The sequence below is a fragment of the Notamacropus eugenii genome, chromosome 3 (assembly GCF_028372415.1).
Source record: "Notamacropus eugenii isolate mMacEug1 chromosome 3, mMacEug1.pri_v2, whole genome shotgun sequence".
In the NCBI taxonomy this organism is placed as follows: Eukaryota; Metazoa; Chordata; class Mammalia; order Diprotodontia; family Macropodidae; genus Notamacropus; species Notamacropus eugenii.
Genome location: NC_092874.1, coordinates 212,119,022 through 212,138,761, shown reverse-complemented (window position 1 = coordinate 212,138,761; position 19,740 = coordinate 212,119,022). Strand labels below are relative to the sequence as shown.

The 19,740-nt window shown below is 35.2% G+C and overlaps 1 protein-coding gene across 4 annotated transcripts in view; it reads right to left on the bottom strand.

The window, feature by feature from the left end:
* The window catches only part of ABCD2 (ATP binding cassette subfamily D member 2), a 211,689-nt gene that overhangs the window by 106,977 nt on the left and 84,972 nt on the right, over window positions 1-19,740 (bottom strand). For all 4 annotated transcript variants that reach the window (XM_072654294.1, XM_072654292.1, XM_072654293.1 and 1 more), the window contains 3 exons: window positions 9,182-9,347; window positions 7,410-7,504; window positions 1,746-1,891 (listed from right to left, as the gene is read on the bottom strand). In XM_072654294.1, the coding sequence (XP_072510395.1) occupies window positions 1,746-1,891; window positions 7,410-7,504; window positions 9,182-9,347 (407 nt within the window). The remainder of the gene's footprint in view (window positions 1-1,745; window positions 1,892-7,409; window positions 7,505-9,181; window positions 9,348-19,740) is intronic.

The window sequence follows — 19,740 nt, the reverse complement described above, 5'->3', positions numbered from 1 at the left end:
CCCGCTTCGGGAGCCCTGGTCTGCAGCCACCTGTCAGCTTCTACCTCCCGGGGGAGCCCGAATCATGGGGGCACCCCACTCCTCTCTCGACCCGCCAAAGAGACTCTCTCACCGACCCCCGTCACCTGTGGGCAGAGGGACTTGTGCGGCCGCTGGAGATCCTGTCCCTGAAGCCTGCTCGGGTCTGTTTCTCTTGGTGCCATGGCCGCAGCAGGTCTGGGCTGGGCTGGGCTCCACGTCTGCAGCGCGACGGACCTTTTACGAGAGGTTTGCAGGTCCCTCTGTGGGTGGAGGGACCCACGTGGCCGCTGGAGATCCCATCCCTGAAGTCTGCTCGGATCTTTTCCTCTCGGTGCTGCGGCCGCAGCAGGGCTGCCCTCAGCTCCCAGTCCGGGTGCCCAGTCCGCAACGCGAAGGGCCCCCCACGAGAGGTTTGCAGGTCCCTCCGGAACAGAAATCTCCCTCGCTCCAATATTCCGTGGCCTCTGGGTGCAGAATTCACCGTGAGCTACTCCCCTGTAGCCGTTCTGTGGGTTGTGGGTTCGGAGCTATGTGTATGTGCGTCTTTCTACTCTGCCATCTTGGCTCCGCCCCTCAGGTTGGATTTATGTCATGAATTCAGGAATGGTTCATTATCAGGAAAATGGAAATAATTGCTTTTGTTGTTGTTCAATCATTTCATTTGTTTCTGACTCTTTGTCACCTTAATTTGGGGTTTTCTTGGCAAAGATACTAGAGTGGTTTGCCATTTCCTTCTCCAGCTCATTTTACAATTGAGAAAACTGAGGCAAACAGGGTTAAGTGACTTGCCCAGGGTCACACATCTAGCAGTTGCCTGAGACCAGTACTATAACTACTGTACCACTTAGCTGCCCATAAAAATTACAGATTATATTAATAACAAAAATGAAAGTTACATGATTGCATTAACAGATGAAAAAAGGAAAAGCTCTTATATCTGTGAAAACACCAAAGAGGATAGGAATAAATGGAACTTTCCTTATTCTGATGAACAGTAATTATAAAAACCAAGAACTAGTATTAATTTTAATAAAAACATCAATCAATTAACAAGTATTTTTAAGCACCTACTATATGCCAAATATGCTACCTATACCATGCTAAGTTCAGGGGATAAAAGTACAAAGACTGAAATAACCCCTACTTACAAGAAGTGTTTGCTTCTAATAGAAACACTTTGTAGTAAGATTAGGGATAAAGCAAGTGTAAGTCTGTTGCTAATGAAATTATTTCATGCAGTTTTATGATTTTAGTTGTATGGATGTTTCCTCCATGAAGGCAAACTAGCTATATTTTAGGAGCTTACATGGCCAAAAAGAATTAATACTAAATGGCCAGTAATTTAGTAATTTTATTCAGATATCTGAATCAATGATAGGAAAATAGACTCTCCACTTTGCTTTAGATAATCTAACTTCCCTTTGGAATAAACTGTTCCACTATAATATCAATATCTTGCGTTTTTGAGTAGTTCTCTACAATATAGAGATACATGAGAATGAAAAGCCATTTCATTGAATCAGATACAATTTTAATCAAAATAGTCATTGAGTTATTTAAATTATATTCATTTCCTCCCCATTTGCTCAAGAAAGTTGTCATTTAAATCTGCTTAGTTAAAAGAGCTCAGGAAATCAGAAAAAAATTAAGGGAAATAGAAAATTGATCTTAGTTGATTTTAATGGGAAATTTTAAAACTTTGTGGACTAAAGAGAAGCACATACCTTTGTGGAATATAGAACATATTCTGAGGTGGTGGTTTATAGAGGACTCCTTCATACACAGGCCATAGCCCACTTAAAATCCTGAAGAGAGAACTTTTCCCGCAACCATTGGGACCAGTTATCAGAAGATGCATTCCTTCTTGTACCTAAAATAATTGAAAATGATAAACTGCAATTTTTAAGCCATGAAAACATTCAGTGCTGTATCAAACATGTCATGGGAATGATAGGTGGAAATTACATAGAGGAAAATTTAGACTTGATAGAAGGAAAAACTCTTGAACAATTGGAGCTGTACAAAAGTGGAATAGTCTGCCTTGGGAGGTGTGAGTTCCCCTACAAGCAAAGTCTCGATGATGACTTGTCAGGTATGATAAAGAGAGCATTCTTGTTCAGATAGGGGTTGGACTAGTTGGCCTCTAAGATCTCTTCCAATTCCTTGCTAGATATTGTGCTATACATTCTCTCTGTATGTTCATAATAATCCTGAAAAGCCATGATCAAATAATCAAGAAACATTTATTAAATGAATACTATTAAATGTATATGCCAGACACTATGCTAAGTGCTGGCACACAAAATATGTTCCATGAAACAAAGGTAAGCAATTATCGTGGCTGACAATATTAAATGAGGTCTCCTACTAGGGCATCAAAGCACTTTGAAAAAAATTTCAAAGAAAATGATAAGAATAAAACTAAGCCCTCGTTGTGGCTCACCAATTTAAAGAAAGTACTTAACATGTATACTTGGAAATAATTTTAAACTAAATATTAAAAATAAGCTACTACTATTTTAAATGGAACTTATGATTTCATTGGTGTATATCCTAGTGACAAAATTCTATCTATAAATGCAAATCAACAAATTAAGGTGTTTTGGCATACCTAGAGGTTAAATGATTTACTTGGGATAAAAAAGCCTGCATTTGTGGGAGACAAGACTTTAAGACAGGTCTTTCTGACTCATAGATTGGCTTTCTAATCACTATATCATGCTGCTAGTCTGATTAAAAACATTTTCAAAATGATTATGACAATTTTATATTTTGTATTATATAAAATATATTTGTATTATACTTCATGTAACATATAAATACATTACATGCGATATATTTAAATATATAGATGTAAAAATTTGTTATTATGTAAAATATAAATTGTGTTTTAAAACATATCAATTGACAACTTTCACTTGGAAACCAATGAGTTACTTTAATTTTCTTAGTATAAGGCAAAGGAATTGGAATTTGGGAGAACTCTGATACCTGTGCTTTGCACAATCTGTTCTCCCTAGAATTCTTTACCCCTTCACCTATACCTCCTGGTCTCTTTACTTTCCTTCAAGACCATTAAAATTCCAACTTCTGTAGGAGATCTTTCCAATCCCAGGTAGTATCTTTCCATTTCAGACTATCTACTATCTACTCTCTACACATTAGGCAGTTAGGTGGCACAGTAGATAGAGAGTCAGGCATGGAGTCAGGAAAACATCTTTCAGAGTTCAAATCTGGCCTCAGATATTTATTAGCTATGTGACCCTAGATAAGCTGCTTAAACCTGTTTGCCTCAGTTTCCTCATCTATAAAATGAGCTGGAGAAGAAATGGCAAACCACTCTACAACCTTTCCCAAGAAACCCTCAAATGGGGTCACAAAGAGTTGGAAATGACTGAACAACACTATACATTGTGTATCTATCTAGTTACTCACATGTTGTCTCTTCCATTAGAATATATATTCATTGAGGACAAGGACTTTGCCTTTCTTTTTATCTCCATCACTTAGCACAGTGCTTGGTACATAGTACATGCTTAATAAGTGTTGTCTAACTATATAATTTCAAGAGTATAGGGAACTACCTGCAAAGGAAATTCCCTCTGCCAAAGTAGGTCAGTCCTATCTCTACAGCTTAAAAAGTTGCCTAGAACACTGAGGACTCTGAAGATATATCTCCATTTTTCTAATTGTTAAGAATTTTTTTTTACATCAAAGCTGAATCTCTATTTATCTCCATGCTTCTGGTATATTCTTCCACATATTAATGATTTGCCTTTATATAATGGACTAGAGGTACCTTAAACTTGTAAGACTGTCTTATCAAAAGATATATTCTTTCTTATACCTAAAATAATAGGAAAATTATAAACTACAATCTTTTTAATACTAAGAATATGTACATATGTGTGTGTATCTTTACATGCTCAGCAAGAAATCCCATACTATTCAAACCATAGCTTTAATCAATTCATTTTCATCAATAACTATATTTCTTTAAGAGATCGAGAAGTCTTCCCTTTGAAGCAGAAAAGGCAAGTTTTACATTGTAGTGCTACAGTGAGGATGATAATAATAATAGCATTTGTATAATATTTTGCTGCTTTCAAAGCACTTCAAAATAATTATTTTATTTTAACCTTAAATTTTATAGATGAGGAAACTGAAAAAGAGAGAGGTTAAGTGACTTACCTGGGGTTACATAGCTAGGAAAATTTGAGGCCAGATTTTCAAGCAGGTACATCTGACTTCAGGTCTACCACTCTACCCACTGTGATATCTAGTCACTTCATATATAGTACTGAAGGTAGGACATATCTTTGCAGCCTCATACAAAGAACTAGTTTCTACTGGCACAATGGAGTATGGCCTGAAATTATTAGATCCTCTGAAGAATAAGATATGGGAGCACTATTGAAACTGTATTTCTCCTAAGGTCTAATGACTTTTTACAATCTACCATGTAAAAAATGAATGTTAAATATAAAAGGAATGTGAAAAAAGCATGCAAGGAATAAACTCACAATACTCTAGACAACTGGGCTTAGTGTAGCTATATTGGGCAAATGTAGCCAATTTTCAAATACATTAACCCACAAGTTATATAGCACTATATTAGATAATTGTAAATATAATAACAAATACAGTGCATCACAGATTTTATATCCAGAATCAATTTTGGAGGTCATTTGGTCTGATCCCTTCATTTCACAGGTGAATAAAATAAGACAGAGAAGTCAATTGATTTGCCCAAAATCATGTAATATGGATAATCAAATAATACACACAGCCCCACTTTGAGGTTTACAAAGTGAATTAGGTAATATTTATTATTATTCTGATTTTACAAATAAGGAAATTGAGGCTGGCAGAGCTTAAGTCACTTTTCTAAGGCCACACAAAGTCTCAAAGCCAGTGCTCAAACACAAGTTCTTCTTTAGTCTTTGATACCAAAGGTATCAATGTCAAAGGTAGCTAATTGCCAAAGCAGCATTCAGACCCAGGTCCTCTGATTTCATATCCATAGCCCTTCTACTCCGTCAGCCGAGGCTGGCTTTCTATCTAAGAAAACTAAGTCATGTTTACGTGTCTCTGATTTTAATTGCTTTTAGTAAACTGATTACAGAGTTTTGGTTGTTTTTTTTTTTAAGTATAACCAAACTGGAGTTTATTCTCATAGCACAGACCTGAAAGAGTATAAGGGAAAGGATGCAACTTTCAATTTTTCTTTGTGTACTCATACAAAGAATGCCTGTAGGCAGCTAGAGAGTATAATGGGCAGGGCACTGGAAGACACGAGTTAAAATCATGCCTCATACACTCACTTGCTGTATGACTGCAGCAAGACACAATTTCTCTCAGCCTTGGTTCCTTTAATTGTAGAATGGAAATAATAATAGCAGAATAGGGTTGTTCTGCTACTTCATACACACACACAATGTACATACATGTAGAATATCTATATATTATATATGTTCTATATATATATGTTCTAAAATGAGATGTCATACACATATTTGTATACAAATCATAAAAGTTATGCAAACATTAGCTATTATTAGTAGAGAGACTGAAGTCAAATTGTATGTGTAGATATCAGCACTTCTTAAATAGTCCCAATCCTTGCTGAACACCCTCACTGTGAGCTACTCTGCAATGAATACAGTCATCAACTAGCACTAAACTAGCATTTATTAAGTATCTACTCTGTGTACAAGGTACCATGCAAAGGGTTGAGGAGGCAAAGAAAGACAAAAAAAAGGCTACTCTCAAGAAGCTCATGGTCTACTGACAATACATAAACAACTATCTACAAAACAAGACTTACAGGATAAATATATTAGAGAGGAAAATTTGGGGGTAATTTCAGAGGGAAGGAACTAAGAATAAAGGGGAATTTTCCAACATTTTTTACTGAGAAAAATCAGGATTTAAACTCGTGTCACTCTGGGCTATTTAAAAAAAAATAGATAACTATCAGATAATTGAGGAGGAATTGAAGAACCTTGTGAATTTTAATAAATAGAAACATCAAGAATTTATCCTGGTTTATCAGTCCTGACAAGAAATAGTATATGAAGGATAAAAAGATTATAAGTAATTTAACTAATAATAAATAATTAAAATATACTCTATTTACCAGAGGTTGCTCTGTAGTATACAGGGAAAAGACTTCAGAGTTAAGAAGAATTTGGTTTAAGTCCTCCTTCTAACACATCCTGGCTCTGTGACCCTGGGCAAGTCTGAATGCCTTAGGTAACTCTTAAGACTACATACTGCAGAGCATGAACTGCTAAGTCTTCGTTAATTTCCTCTTCCAACGAAATCAAAGGCCTGATTTTTTAAGTATACAATTTAGAAGATTCAGTTTGATTATTTTGCTTCCTTAACATCTAATCAGTATTCATATTCAGATCTCATCCTCAAATCATTATCTAAAACCTAACTATAGGCCCATATAAAGGTAGCACTGAATATAAGGAAACTCCTCATATTTCACATTACAAAAATAACAATATACAAGTTGCCAAAGTTGTAGGAGAAATACATAATTTCCATCAAATTTACTAATTTTGCTTATCTTTCTTTTCAGTGATTACAGTTCTTCCCTTTGCAGTTTTATAGCCCCAGATATGCTTCTTATCAATATTTACAATACAGAAATCTTTTAGATTTTAGAATACAGAAATACACCTATCTTTGTTTGCATTTCTGTTGTCAATTCTAGTCATTTCTAAAATTTAAATTAAATTCATCTGTCTCCCTAATGTAATTAATATTCACCAGGTTTTTATAGCACTAGAATTCCACACATTTTTACTTTTACAGTATTTCAAAACAGTCTATCAAATACTTTTACATGATTTAACAACAAAGACCTAAGATCTTAAATCTTTTGGCATTATAAGATTATAAGAATTATAGAGCAAATTCAACTTTGTGATTTTTCTGATTAGTCTTTTCTGATATTAGTCATTGTTATATAAAGTGGTAATCGTGGCTATATTAGGATAAAACTTGTAAATGAAAATTTCTAGCATATTGCAGCCAAGATGATATTACCATATAGGGTTATATTTTAGAGTAATTCACACAGAAAAAATGGAACAAATGACTTTTTTAAAATATTCATTTTTCAGAAAATGTCCTGTCTCCTGATTTGACTTTCAATCTAAAAATATAGGACCGGAAATCAAATGTATCTTTTTACTGTTTTCAGTAGAAAAAATTGAGTTTATCTGCTCCTATCTATAATTAAGCCACTACCTTTTTCATTTCTGCTCCTTTTTACATCTGTTTCTTCAAGCAATTTACAGAAGGTATGTGAATCCTGAGATGGTTTGTACTAGTGTGATTTCATATTACAAGATTCTTGAATATCATCTTACTTTGAAGTTTAGCCTGGAAACCACCACTTCTCCAGCTGGTGTTATAATAGGAACATTTTCACAAATAATTCCATGATCAACATCGATAACTTTTCCTATAAGTTAAGGAAAATTAAACAGTTTGAAAAGTATCACCTTGATCAACCAATTTGATATAAAATAATAATATATAATATATTTTTAAAAATAAGTTAATTTCAAAAATAATTCCTGAAGTTGCAAAAGCAAATATCAAAGGTCAATATCTGGAGCCAGGTCAAGTGGGGATTTGGACATTTGGGCAAATATAGCCATACAAATTATTCAAGTAAATAGTCTGTAATTATTAAAATTTATTTTAAATTTAATAGGATTCATTTTTAAAATAAACATCTGTTCTATTATTTTACCTTAAAATTTCTTTCTTCTGTTGCTTTTTTTCTGAACAATAATACTATATAACACTACATAAAAGGGTAATATTAAAGGGTTTTTTAAATCATGCAACAAAAAATATAGTAATAAGAAAACTGAACAATTGAAATGAAGGTTATTATGTGAAAGTATACATTCAAACTACTGAATTTTGAAAAAAATGCACCTTTGATGAAAGCATGAAATAGTTAACCATACAGTGCTTATACAACAACAGGCAGTTAAATAGCAGAGTGGATAGTGCTGGGCCTGGACTCAGGAAGATTCATCTTTCTGAGTTCAAATCTGACCCCAGACTCTAGCTGGGGTAACTCTACTTGGGAAAGGCACTTAATCATCTTTGACACAGTTTCCTCATCTATAAAATAATTTAGAGAAGGAAATGGCAAGTCAATCCAGTGTCTTTGCCAAGAAAACCCAAAACACAGTCATGAAGAGTCACGCATGACTGAACAACAACCATACAACAACATAACAAAAGTCTTTAAGTTAAAATACAATGATAGTAGTGCAAAGCCACCAGGAGATAGGAATTTAAATTTTAAACAACTCCTTCTCTCACTTGTGTAATTCACAAAGATGTTTCTGATAAATTTGCAACAGATCAAAGATATATATTATACAGATATTTTACTGGACACAGTTCCTGAAATTTTAACATTAGATTAAACAATAGCTGATTTAAGAATCGGCTATTTCAACAGCTATTAATTTTGGAAGATATGTTTATTAGGTCTGGTTAAGGACTCCAGCCTAAGTTTGTAATGGTAATTTAAAGAATGTAATGGTAATTTAAATATGAAGATCTTTCCTGTTCATTAATATGCCCATGTGACCTTCCTGGGTCCCATGGAAGTCTGAGTCACACAGAGCCTGTGATGGGAGGAGTTTGCTGAATGGGTGGAGCAGGAAGGGTAGAGCAGAACCGACAGGAAATTGATCATAGTCATCAGAACTGAGGAAGAGAGAAAAAAGCAGGCAGCTGGCTAGCTTGAGTGGGAGGGCTTGTTTGTGATTTTGTTTAAGGGAGTTGGCTTGTGGGAAGGCCCTAGCAGGGGGAAGGCTTGGGGATGGTAGTGCCACCTGTATTTAATTGTACATAGATTTTTTTTTTGCTATGATGGATTTGACTTTCTGGTGCTGGGACTCAGCTTTCTGGTGCTTGAGTAAATGTTTCGGTTCTGTCTTCCATGTGGAGAGCCTGTTGCATTTCACAATTCAGAATTGCACCAGCACATTTACAGCTGCTGTAGACACTGTGAATATCATGTTTGCACTATAAAATCTTCTTAAAAACATTTTTGATAAATAGTAAAATATTTTAACATAAAGAAATGTTTTAAAATTTAATTTAGTACCTTTGATTTCTAAGGTGTCACTGAGAGATAATTCTATTTTGTCTTCAATCCTGGTAGGATTTTCAGTCTTTTGAATAGCAGCTCTCTTGTAAATTCCTTTGTTTACTTCATCAAAGACCCAAAACATATTGTACACTCGAGCAGTATAGCCTGCTAATTCAGTGATCTAAGAAATAAAACATTTGTTAATATTACACTCTAAAGAAAATACTAAAAAACTTTTCTATCCTGTGCCAAACCTTTGAAAACTATTATTTAATAATGATACACATATACATTACTATCACAATTCTTATCATAGTTAAATAAAACTAATAAACATACAAATTACACAAAAAAGAAAAGATATGAAAGTAAGCTTAACTGAATATATTCAAAATAAAATATTATATTAAAAGCAAGTATTTTAAATTAAGCAAAAAGCTTTCAGAATATTGACAATGTTTTAAGGTCTGTCTCTGGGGTTAGTTCCTTCTTAAAGTCTAATTGACCTTTATAGGAAGAAATTCCTTTGACTACAATATTCCATTAATTTAGAACTAGTATAAAGCAGAAACATTAATAAATGAAAGAATGAGTCTTTCTTCTCTCCATTTTTTATTTTCATAAAGACATTTATTTTTATTTATGAAATGAATTTTATTATGTGATGAAATGAAATTTTATTATGAAATGAATTTATTATCAATGAATACCAAATACCAATCTGCCTAATGTCCTGATCAGGAGCATGAGAATTGCTGTTCTGGAAGGACAATAGCAATAGTGATAAGAAAGAGGAATGGATCCCCTTACATATGATACTGATAAGGTCCAGTAAGAAATCAATACAGGCCTTTTATATCCAGTGACTCATCAGACAACCACTAACCAACATGGATCGAGACCTCTTGCTTCTAAGATCCCAGATTCCAGAGAAATTTGCTGCATTAACCTAATAATTCTAGTACTTTAAGTTTTGGACTTTATCTTAGGCACACAGACTAAAAATTTTATTCCTGCTTTACTATTACACTTAGCTTCACTAACACTAGTAATCTAAGTAAACTTTTATCCCTTTCTTTCTAGGGTTTAATAACTTATAACTTGCACTGACAACCCTAAACTTGTATAACCTTTAGCTAATAGTGACTGAGTATACTATTTTGGCAAATTAACTTAGCTTCACAAGCATCCTTATTAAAGTTTTCCTGTATTGTAAGACTGATGAAAATGGAAAAGACTGGCTTATTGAGACCAGTCTTTAAAGTGTGTGCAAATATTCCCTGATATGTTTCAGTCTTAGACAAAATGAAAGCTTGGGAGGATCTGAGTGGCTAGTACTATGTGATAATGAAAAGTTCTCTAAAGGGATGCAGAATTCAGAACTGTTGACTCAGAGTTGCTAAGCCAAAACTTTAATGAGTAAACAAAAAGAGTCACCATCTTTTCCTTTGCGGCTATGAAAAAACAAGACTACCTGAAAGTCAGGTAGGAGAAGGATGGCATTTCCCACCTGACAATAGCAGCATTTCCCACCTGAGAATACATGGCTGCCCCTGTCTCTGTTCATTCTGACCTCATCTTAGGCAAATTAGTCTAACAAGATGAGTAAGTTTAGAAAATCTAGACGTTCATCAGAACTGAATACCAGCATTGAATGGTACAAGTAGCACTGGCCACCAGAACAGGGGCTGATGGCAGTAGAAGGGACTCTGGAAAAGTGCATAAAGACAGTCACCCAAGGTCAGCATCAACTTCAAGGAGTATGATCCCTCATGGAAGAAAGAAAAGCTGGCACTATACTCAAGAAATGTCACTCTTCATTTTCCATCAGCAGCTCTGCTTGGTTTAGACTAAAGGGTACATCATATCAACAAAACTACCTAGGCTCACCCTGGCTTTCCATTTTCCTTTTGTGTATGGTCTTCCCCCTCTCCCCTCATTAGAATGGAGGCTCCTTAAGTTAAGAGACTCATTTTTCTTATTTGCATTCTCAGAGATTAGCGCAGTGTCAGGCATATAGTAACCAGTTAAATGTTTTTTGAATTAAATTTAGTGTACCCAAAGTTAGCATCAGCTTCAAGGAGAATAACCCCTCATGGCAGAAAGCAAAGCTGGAAATGCACTGATTCCCAAAACATGATAGAGATGCACATCTAAGCGGACCCTTATAAGGATTCCTTTAAAGAGAAAAGGGGCATTCTGGGAAGATGACAGAGTAGATCAGAAATTTCCAGGCTCTCCAGATTTCCTCCACAAACAGACAAAAAATCACCATGAAATGAATGTAGAACAACAAAAGTAAAGGGGTAAAGTAGTTGTCCTCCTAAGACATCTTGAGAGGTTTTCAGAGAAAACTTTAGAGGCTGAGGTTTGTCCTGAGTGAAGTATAAACACCTCTAGGCTGATTCCACTGAATTCATATACAAGGCCTTAAGAGAAGTAGAGTAGGCCTTAAGAAATTTCATTTCAACTTTCACATCATTCATGTCTTCAAAAAATTTCACCTCAGGAACTTTCACTTCACCAACTTTAGCCTCACAAACTTTCTTCTAAAGAACAGCAGAGATCTGAGTAAGAGGAAGTTTGTTGTTTCCAGAAGTCAGGCTTAGCAGTGCTGCCCAGATGCAATTCCCAGTTGTGGCAGAGGGCAAGGAGGATGGAGCACAAGATTAGTGAATGTGGTACCACAAGGAGTAAGAACATTTTGAGGACAGCATGGTTGTGGTTTAGGGGAGGAAGAGAGAAGTCTCTGGGGTTGAACCCTTGGATAGAATTCAGAAAACAACAGTAAGAAGGATTTGAGGCTTAATATGACATTACTCACTACTCAGGATTAAAACTTGGTAATAATAACACTAAACTGCTAAAAATAAAATAAAATTGAGTAAGCAAAAGAAAAAGAATCTGATCATTGATAGATACCTTGGCATAAAAGAAGATCTGGATTCATATTCAGAGGAAGATAATGAGTTAAAAAAAAAGACACTCCTACCCTAAAGAGTAATGTCAAAAACCCAAAAAGAAATCTTGGAGGAACTTAAAAAGGAATTAAAAAATTGGAGAGAATGAGGAAAAATTAGAAAAAAAAATAAAAGCAATTCAAGAAATTTATGAAAATAAAGTTAACCAATTAGAAAAGTAGATACTGATTGGGATGGAATCTGGACCCCAAAAAGGAAAAGACTATGTCTTTGGGACCTGGAACCCAAAGCCCCTGAACCCAAATCTCTGGCATTTGCCTGAGACACCTGGTCCAACCTAGTCAATAATCCTTTTAACTGCCCTTTCATGGTGGACCTCATTGTCTGCACCTGGCCCACCCCAGGCTACTTGCCACTCCTTAATCAGATCCAGATCTTCCCACAGTCTTGCTGTATAAAATATCAACCTTGCCCTCATTAAATTACTCAGATTCTTAAAATCTAGACTGCTTGTATCGGCACCACAAATAGTGCAGACTTACTAGGAATCTCGCCCACCCCAAGCAGTATTCTAATAAACGCACTATTTGAACAGCAAGAAGACTTTAATGGTGGAATTCTTTCAAGGTGGACCTGAACATTTACCCTTGCATTTCAGGATTCCCAAGACCCCTAGACTTCAACAATGCAAAATCTGAAAGAAGAAAATAACTTCTTGAAAAATATAATTGGGTAAGTAGAATAGAATAACATTATAAGACATCAAGATATAATAAAACTAGAAAAAATAGAAGAGAATCTGAAACATCTCATTAGAAAAATTAATCTGGAGAACAGATCAAGGAGAGACAATATAAAAATTGTCATACTACCTGAAAGTTATGATCAAAAAAAGAATCTGGGTACAATATTACAACAAAAAAATTAAAGAAAATTGCCCTGAACTTCTAGAGTAAGAAGGTAAAATAGAAATAGAATCTGCTGATAACAACCTGAAAGAGATCCTAGGAAGAAAACTTACAGGATTATAGCTAAGTTTCAAAATTCCCAAGTTAAAAAGAAAATATTGTAAATAACAAGAAAAAAAGGATTTCATAAGACCTACCAGCTTCTACACTAAAAGACCATAGATCTTGAAACATTATCTTTCTAAGATCAAAGAAGTAGGGGTTACATCCAAGAATAACTTATCCAGCAAAGTCAAGTATAATGCTGAATAAAACAAAAATGGACACGATGAACTGAAAGACTTTCAGCTATTTGTAACAAAAAGACCAGAACTCAATGGAAAATTTGATATAAAAGAACCAGAATAAATATAAGGAAATCATTAAAGATTAATTATAAGGCATTGGCTAAGATTTACTAATAATACATCAAAATGTTATTAATATTAATAATTATTAGTAATTATTATTAGTAGTAATAATATTCTTAAGGCTGTTATCATTAGTAAGGTATTCTGAAAAAAGGTTGGGGCTATGTTGTGTGTGATGAGGTGATTCTAAAAAATGAAATTGGGTAGGAAAAGGTTAAAAGTAGAAATTATCTCATGAAAATGGGACTTGAAAGGAATAATTAATACAGAGGAAGCAGTTGGGGGTGGAAGACTGGTAATATTGGAGGCTTACTCTCATGGGATTGAAAAGGAAAGAATTTATACATCTGAAGAAGTTTAGAAGCCTTCTGAACTTCTAGAGAGGTGAGCAACTGGGGGATAGGGTGGGAGAGGGACTTTTAGAAAGGTGTGTAGATTTAGAGAGGTTTGTACATCTGACCAAGGCCTTTGACACTGTTAGTTGTGAGGGCTTATGGAAAATTATGTCAAAATTTGGTTGCCTGGAGAAGTTCATCAGTATAGTATATCAATATCATGATGGCATGTTTGCCTGGGTTCTGGATAGTGGAAAATGCTCTCATGCCTTCCTGGTCACCAATGGAGTGAAACAGGGCTATGTGCTTGCTCCCATGCTATTTAGCATGATGTTTTCAGACGTGTTGTCAGATGCTTTCAATGAGGATGAATACAGCATCAAGTTCAACTACTGATGGTAAGTTCTTCAGTTTGAAAAGGGTACAAGCCAAGACCAAAGTGGAGGGAGTGTTGGTGAATGACTTTCTGTTTGCAGATGATTGTGCACTCAGTGCTGCCTCTGAAGCTGAGATGCAATGAAGTATAGGTCGATTCTTTCCTGCCTGTGCTAATTTTGGCCTAATAATTAACACCAAGAAAACACTGGTGCTCCATCAGCCACCACCACACCATCCATATGTGCAACCATCAGTTACAACAAATGGAGAAGTTTTGAATGATGTGGATAAGTTCACTTATCTTAGTAGTGTACTTTCCAAGGATGTACACCTTGACAATGAAGTTGATGCACTCATTATCTGAACTAACTCAGTGTTTTGGAGGCTTGGAAGAAAAATTTGGGAGAAAAGTGTTATTAGAGTGACTACCAAACTGAAGGTCTACAGAGCTATTATGCTGACCTCATTGTTGTATGCCTGTGAAACATGAACAGTCTACCAGTGCCATGCAAGGAAACTGAACCACTTCCATTTGAACTGTCTTAGAAAGATTCTGAAGATCACCTGGCAGGTGATCTACCAGACATTGAGGTCCTTGCTGGAACTGCACTGCCACACATCCAAACCATGCTTCAGAGAGTGCAGTTCTGATGGGCTGGTCAAGTTGTTTGAATACAAAATGTATGTTTGCCAAAAAGACTATTTTATGGAGAACTCACATGGAGCAGATGATCACATGGTGGTCAGAAGAAGTGATACAAAAACACTCTCAAGGTCTCTCTCAAGAACTTTGGATTTGATTATATGACATGAGAGATACTAGCACAGGAATGCTCAGCATTGCATGCCTACATCAGAAAGGGTGCTGGGCTCTATGAGCAAAGCAGAATTGAAACAGCACAAAGGAAACATAGGATGTGCAAATTTGGAGTATCCATCTCAAATGTTCAGAGAGACTATCTGTGCCCAATCTGTGGTGGAGCATTCCAAACTTGGTCTGATCAGACACAGTTAAAACTTCAATTTATCATGGTGATGTCATTCTGGTCCTCTTCAAGAAGGAAGGACAACAACCAATAGATTGAGATTAGAAGGGTAGGGTCAATAGATAATATAATAATAGGTAAGGGAGGGACTTTCAGAGGGGCTGGTAAAATAAGGAATTAGAGGCTAAGGGGAGAAGATCAGGTAACATGAATAGGGTGAAAAGAAGCTGAGAAAGAAAACAGTGAGTAAAAATAATTGGGCATAGACCAATACCTTATACTATTAACCAAAATAAGGTCAAAATGGATACATGACCGAAGTATAAAGAGAAATTTTACAAGAAAATTAGAACATGGAAAATGTTACTTTATCAGGTTTATGGAGAGGCAAAAATTTACAAATAAACAAGAAAGAGAGGGCAAAGTTGGATACAAAATGAATAATTTTGATTACATGAAATTAGTAAGTTTTTCTACAAATAAAACAAATGTATCCATGATCAGAAGGGAAGCAGAAAATTGGAGTAAAAAATTTTATAGACATTTTACCAGATAAAAGTCTCAGATCTAAAACATGTAAAGAACTTTGTCAAATTTATAAGGATGAGTCATGTCCCAATTAATAAATCATCAAAGAATATAAACAGGCAATTTTCCTGAAGAAATCAATTTATAGTCATATGAAAAAATGTTCTAAATTATTATTAACTAGAGAAATGCAAATTAAAACAACCTTGAGATATCATTTTATGCCTACTAGATTGACTAAAATGGGAATGTGACAAATGGTGGAGAGAAATGGAAAAATTGGAATACTAATTCATTGTTGGTGGAATTGTGAAATGACCCATCCATTTTGAATAGCAATCCGGAATTGGGCTCAAAGAGTTATTAAACTACCTATACACTTTAACCCAGCAATACCACTACTTGGTCTATTTCTGAAGATAATTAGGGAAAAAGGAAAAGAACTGATAGGTTCTAAAACGTTTATAGTAATTCTCTTTGTGGTGGCAAAAAAAAAAAAAAAAAACAACCCTGGAAATTTCAGGGATGCTCCTTAATTAGGAGTGGCTAAACAAGTTATGATACATGATTGTGATGAAATACTACTATGCTATAAAAAATGAGCTCAATAATTTTAGAAAAATATGGAAGGGCTTACATGAAATAAGGAAGAGCAAAATGATCATAACTGAGAACACTGTATATAGTAACAGCAAAATTGTTTTAAGAACTATGGGACTTTATGGGACTATAAAGGACATGTGAACAAAAGTCCTATGTACATCCAGAGAAAAAAGTGATAAATAGAAGTATGTATAAGATAAACTTACATATACATATATGACTATTTGGGTCTAATGGTAGCCATAGGTAGGAGGTGTTGGAGGGGAGGAAGGAAAAAAATTACATGATAATTTTGTTGTATATTTGAGATAAACAGCAAGTTATATATAGTAGATTTGCAGTTTCATGTGCAATTATCTTGGTAGGTGTGGAACTTGATAGGTGTGGATTGCCTGTACTAAGAAAAATGGGCTAGCATTCGGATCGGGCAATCACTCCTCCTCTCTTGACAATTAAAGAATGCTAATTATTTTATTGGATCCTTCAGCATCTTATAATCTTTATTAGAGGATCAAAAATATCAGACTTGTGACCTCCTTGGAAGACATAAAAATTCCCTAATTGCATAAGGATGTGTGTGTGTGTGTGTGTGTGTGTTCGTGTTTGTCCTTCATTGCCAAAGAAGACCATGTCATCAGAAAATAATGACATGACTTGCACTTCACTTTGTTTTGAGTGAGGGAGGGCTGTGCAGGTCACCAGCCTCACTTCTCCTCCAGAATCATCTGAATCCAGTAACCAGATATTCATCAGGATGACCGGAAATAACCCAGGATGAGGCAGCTGAGGTTAAGTGACTTGCCCAAGGTCACACAGTTAGTGAGTGTCAAGTGTCTGAGGTGAGATTTGAAGCCAGGCGCTCCTGCCTAGTGCACTGGTGCTTTATCCCCTACACTATCTAGCTGCCCCACCCCAGTAGGTAGGAGCCTTGAGGAAGAGGGAGTGGCTCCAGTGCCGACCTGGAGCCATTTCAGTGCAGTGACAAGATAGAGATCAGGAAGATTGGAGATGCCCCCTGCTGTTGATGGAGCTACAACTTGGACCAGCCCTTCTTGAAAACAATTTGGAATAATGCTGAGAAAATTACTAAACTATCCACATACCCTTTGGCTCAGCAATACTAATACTACTAGGTGCAAAGGGATCAGAGAAAGAGGAATAAAAACATTATGTAAAAAACATTACTGGCATCTCTTTTTGTGGTGGCAAAGAATTGGAAACTGAGAAGATTCCCATTATTTGTGGAACAGCTGAACATGTTATAGTATACAAAGGTGATAGAAAAATACTATAAGAAATCACACAAGGAACTTTTTCATAAGACTTGTATGAATCACTGCAGAATAAAGGAAAGCAGGAGAAAAAATCATCCAATGACAATATTATAAAGAGTAAAAAAATGTAAAAACTCTGATCACTACAGTGACCATTTTTTTCAAGAAGATTCATGAAGAAATATTCTACCAACTTCTGACATTTATATGATTGACTTTTATATTAGACCTTTCAGTGAACAATCTGAATTAATTTTCTTTAAATACTGACTGATTTGACCTCTTTGATTTCCAAGGGACTAGTAAAAGTATTCTCCAGCATCACAATTCAAAAGCATCCATTCTGTGGCACTCGGCTTTCCTCATATTTTGGACATAGCCAATGTAGGATTTTTTTTGCTTGTCTGTGACTTGTTATTACAAAGATTTGGGCTATTCTGCTTCCCCTCAATGTGGAGGGGGAAGTGGGAGTGCTAGAAAATAGATTTTTGTTAAGGGCGACCCTGCTTCCTTAAGGAGGAAGGATAAGAAGAATCCCTTTTCATATGGGCATGCTTCCCTCCTGGTACCCTGATAAGTCATACCTTTTTGTCTAATATATAATAAGGCTTTAAGACTCAAGTTCTTGATTCATATCATCTTTTTGGGTAAATGCTATGTTAAAGTAAATTAAACTAGAGAGTTAAGAGACAGCCAAGTAAAAAGAGCAAACACTAGGATGTGTGGCACAAGGCTTGCATTTGAGAGTTAGCTATAATTTTTAATAGCCAACTGATTTGAAGCAAAACTAATCATGAGAATTAAAATGTTTTTAATTATCACTAGTTGAGGATGAATAAAAAAAGTAGATCAGTATAAAAAAGAGTAGTGAAGAGAGAGCAAGAACTGAAAGAAATTATTCTAGTGATAAATGTTACAAAAAGATTTTAAAAGCCTAGCTTGGAAGCAAGACCAGAGACTAATGAAGACCATGGTTCAATGTTGATAGAATGATGGTGATAAGAAGGGATGGCTCTGAGAAAGCTATATAAGTTAAATCTTCCTTAACTTTTTTTTTCTCATTGAAGAATGTTGAACTTGGACCTGGGGATGAGAGCCCAAAAATTGTTATTAGGAAGTGGATACTGGAAGTAAAAGGAGACAGAATACTAAAATGCATAAGGATAAACAGAGATTTCTTTAATATATTGAGTACCTATCTAAAACCAAGAGCCAGCATCATCTGTGATGTGAATAAAATAGAGACCTTCCCAATAAAATCATGGGTAAACAAATATGTCCATTACTACTGATACTATTCAATATAAAAATGCTATCTATAGCAATAAGACAAGAAATTTTTAGAATAAACACAAAGATGAAACAAAATTATCACTTTTTTCAGATGATACTGTAGGTTACTTGGCATAGTGAACAGAACACTGGGCCTAGAGCCAGCAACACCTTAGTTCAAATCTGACCTCAGACTCTAAACTCCCAACATGCCCCTGGATAAGCTACTTAACTTCCATCTGCCTTGGTTTCCTCATCTGCAAAAAGAAGAAAATAATCCCAACTAGCTCAGAGTTGTAAGGATCAAATGAGAATATATTTGCAAAGTGCCTAGCAAAATGCCTGGCACATAGTAGGCACTTAGTAATTGCTTATTTCCTTCTTACTTCCTTACTTCAGTAGGTTTACAGAACATAAAACAAATCCACATAAGTCATCAGTATTTCTATATACTACAAATAAAATCCAGCAGAAAGAGACAGAGATAGTCCATTTAAAAACCGAAACCAAAGAATAAAATACTTGAGCATCTACCTGTCAAAACACACACAGGAACTATACGCTACAAAATATTCTTTGCACAAGTAATGACAGATTAAACAATTGGAGAATTATTCATTGTTCATAGGTAGGTTGAGCCAATATATTAAAAATGATAATACTTCCTAAATTAATTTACTTATGTTATGCTATAACAACAGTTACCAAAGGATTACACTATAGAGCTAGAAAAAATAATAATAGAATTCATATGGAGAAACAAAAGCTTAATAATATCAAAATAAATGATGAAAAAGTGGAGAGGAAGGGGGTTGAGCATTAATAAACCTCAAACTGTACTATAAAGCAATAATCATCAGAACAGTTTGGTAGTAGGTAAGAAATAGATTGATCAGTGGAACAGATTAGGTAAACAATATACAGAAGCAAACAAGTATAGTAGCCTAGTGTTTAACAAA